The 1,635-nt window shown below is 26.1% G+C and overlaps 1 protein-coding gene across 1 annotated transcript in view; it reads left to right on the top strand.

The window, feature by feature from the left end:
* The window catches only part of LOC108686065 (motile sperm domain-containing protein 2-like), a 3,032-nt gene extending 1,631 nt beyond the window's left edge, over window positions 1-1,401 (top strand). The window contains exons 5-9 of the mRNA XM_018191135.1: window positions 324-401; window positions 484-593; window positions 674-877; window positions 997-1,128; window positions 1,219-1,401. Coding sequence (XP_018046624.1) covers window positions 324-401; window positions 484-593; window positions 674-877; window positions 997-1,128; window positions 1,219-1,401 — 707 coding nt within the window. The remainder of the gene's footprint in view (window positions 1-323; window positions 402-483; window positions 594-673; window positions 878-996; window positions 1,129-1,218) is intronic.
* Window positions 1,402-1,635: the final 234 nt, after the last annotated feature.

Here is a 1,635-nt window from a genome sequence, read left to right as displayed (position 1 = left end):
TATATATATATATTATATTTTTTTATGTCATTGCTATAACTATATATAAAACGAATAAGATCAAAACAAGATATTGCTTTTACTTGATGTGTCAAATTCATTATGCTTTTTTGTCATTGCACTATATTCTTTTTTCTGTTATTGTTCTTTTGTTAACTACATTGATTTGTTTTCAACATCATTTCTATTTCAAATTAGTTATTCCGAAAAAGAAAGTATTGAACAAAATGGAATACGTAGAAGATGTATATTAAATTACTTATAAGTATTAAAGCATTTCTATCCAATATATTATTTCTTTAAACATACTCTATATATTTTCTAGGTACACTTTGTAGACAATTCACCACTTACGGAACAAAGTTCGACTAGTATTGGGGACCAAGTCAATGAAGAACAACGTATGTAAAATTTACATACAAATTTGTTACGTCACACTACAATATATAAAAGGTTTATTTAAATAAATTATATTTGCTTCAGTGTTATCTATAGAACCCACGGAAGTAATTACGTTTAATAAAGATGGAAATGATGTCACTGGGACAATTACACTTAAGAATATTACAACTGATAAATCTTTATCTTATAAGGTACATGGACATTGTTATTTGATTATTATAATAATAACAACTGAGAAATGTAGCTTAACATAGGTGTGGTAATTTTATAGATAAAGACAACATCACCTGAGAAATTTAGAGTACGGCCAAGTTCAGGAGTTTTGCAACCATCTGAACAAAGAACCGTTATGGTTGTATTACAATCTGGCTATAATATACGTGGCCTATTAAACAACGATCGATTTCTAGTCATGTGCTTCCCCTTAAAAAATACAAACACTGCTACAACGCAGGAACTGAATTTACTTTGGAAGGTAAATTAATGTTGATTTAATATATATGTTTTTATGTTGAGATCAAAATATATCAACAACTTCAAATTTAAAATATTGTTAGATAAGATCTTTCACATAGTGATATTGTCCTTTTATAGTCTGAAAAGGCGACAGAAATGCACAAACTACGATGTTGCGATGGTGTTGAAAATAGCGAAACACAAAAATCTCATTCTATGCTAACTTCTGCAACAGCAGGAAATGATCATATTGATGCATTTTCTTCTAAGGTATGTGACTTAACATTGCAGTCTTAATTTTCTAAGTATATATTAAAATAATCGTTTCTAAAAATACTAATGCATTGTAATAATTTGCAGATAAATCATTTAGAAAAACACAATAACAATATATACAGTGAAATCGTTATTGTAAAATATATGCTTCTAATTTCAATAATATTGACGATTTTAATGGCAATATTCATGGGTTATGTTTTACAAGTGGATATTAAAAATTTGATTGATCAGCAAAAATCCTGCCGGATTCCTCGTGATACTTAAGACATATTTTAAAGTGTTTGTAATAACAACTTTGATATATTATAAAAAAATAATTAGAAAATCTTTAAATTGAATCTACAATCATGTAAAGATAAGAAATATCTTATATTACACAATATTTAACATGTTAAAGTTTTTATATGTTTTCTATTCTTCCAAAAAAAGATCTATGTTTATTTGTAATTTCTCTAAATTAATTTTATATCTCGTTAATTTTTTATATATTATATATAT

The sequence above is a fragment of the Atta colombica genome, unplaced genomic scaffold (genome assembly GCF_001594045.1).
Source record: "Atta colombica isolate Treedump-2 unplaced genomic scaffold, Acol1.0 scaffold163, whole genome shotgun sequence".
Lineage (NCBI taxonomy): Eukaryota > Metazoa > Arthropoda > Insecta > Hymenoptera > Formicidae > Atta > Atta colombica.
The sequence above is the reverse complement of the archived record's forward strand: the minus strand, read 5'-3'. Positions and strand labels throughout refer to the sequence as shown.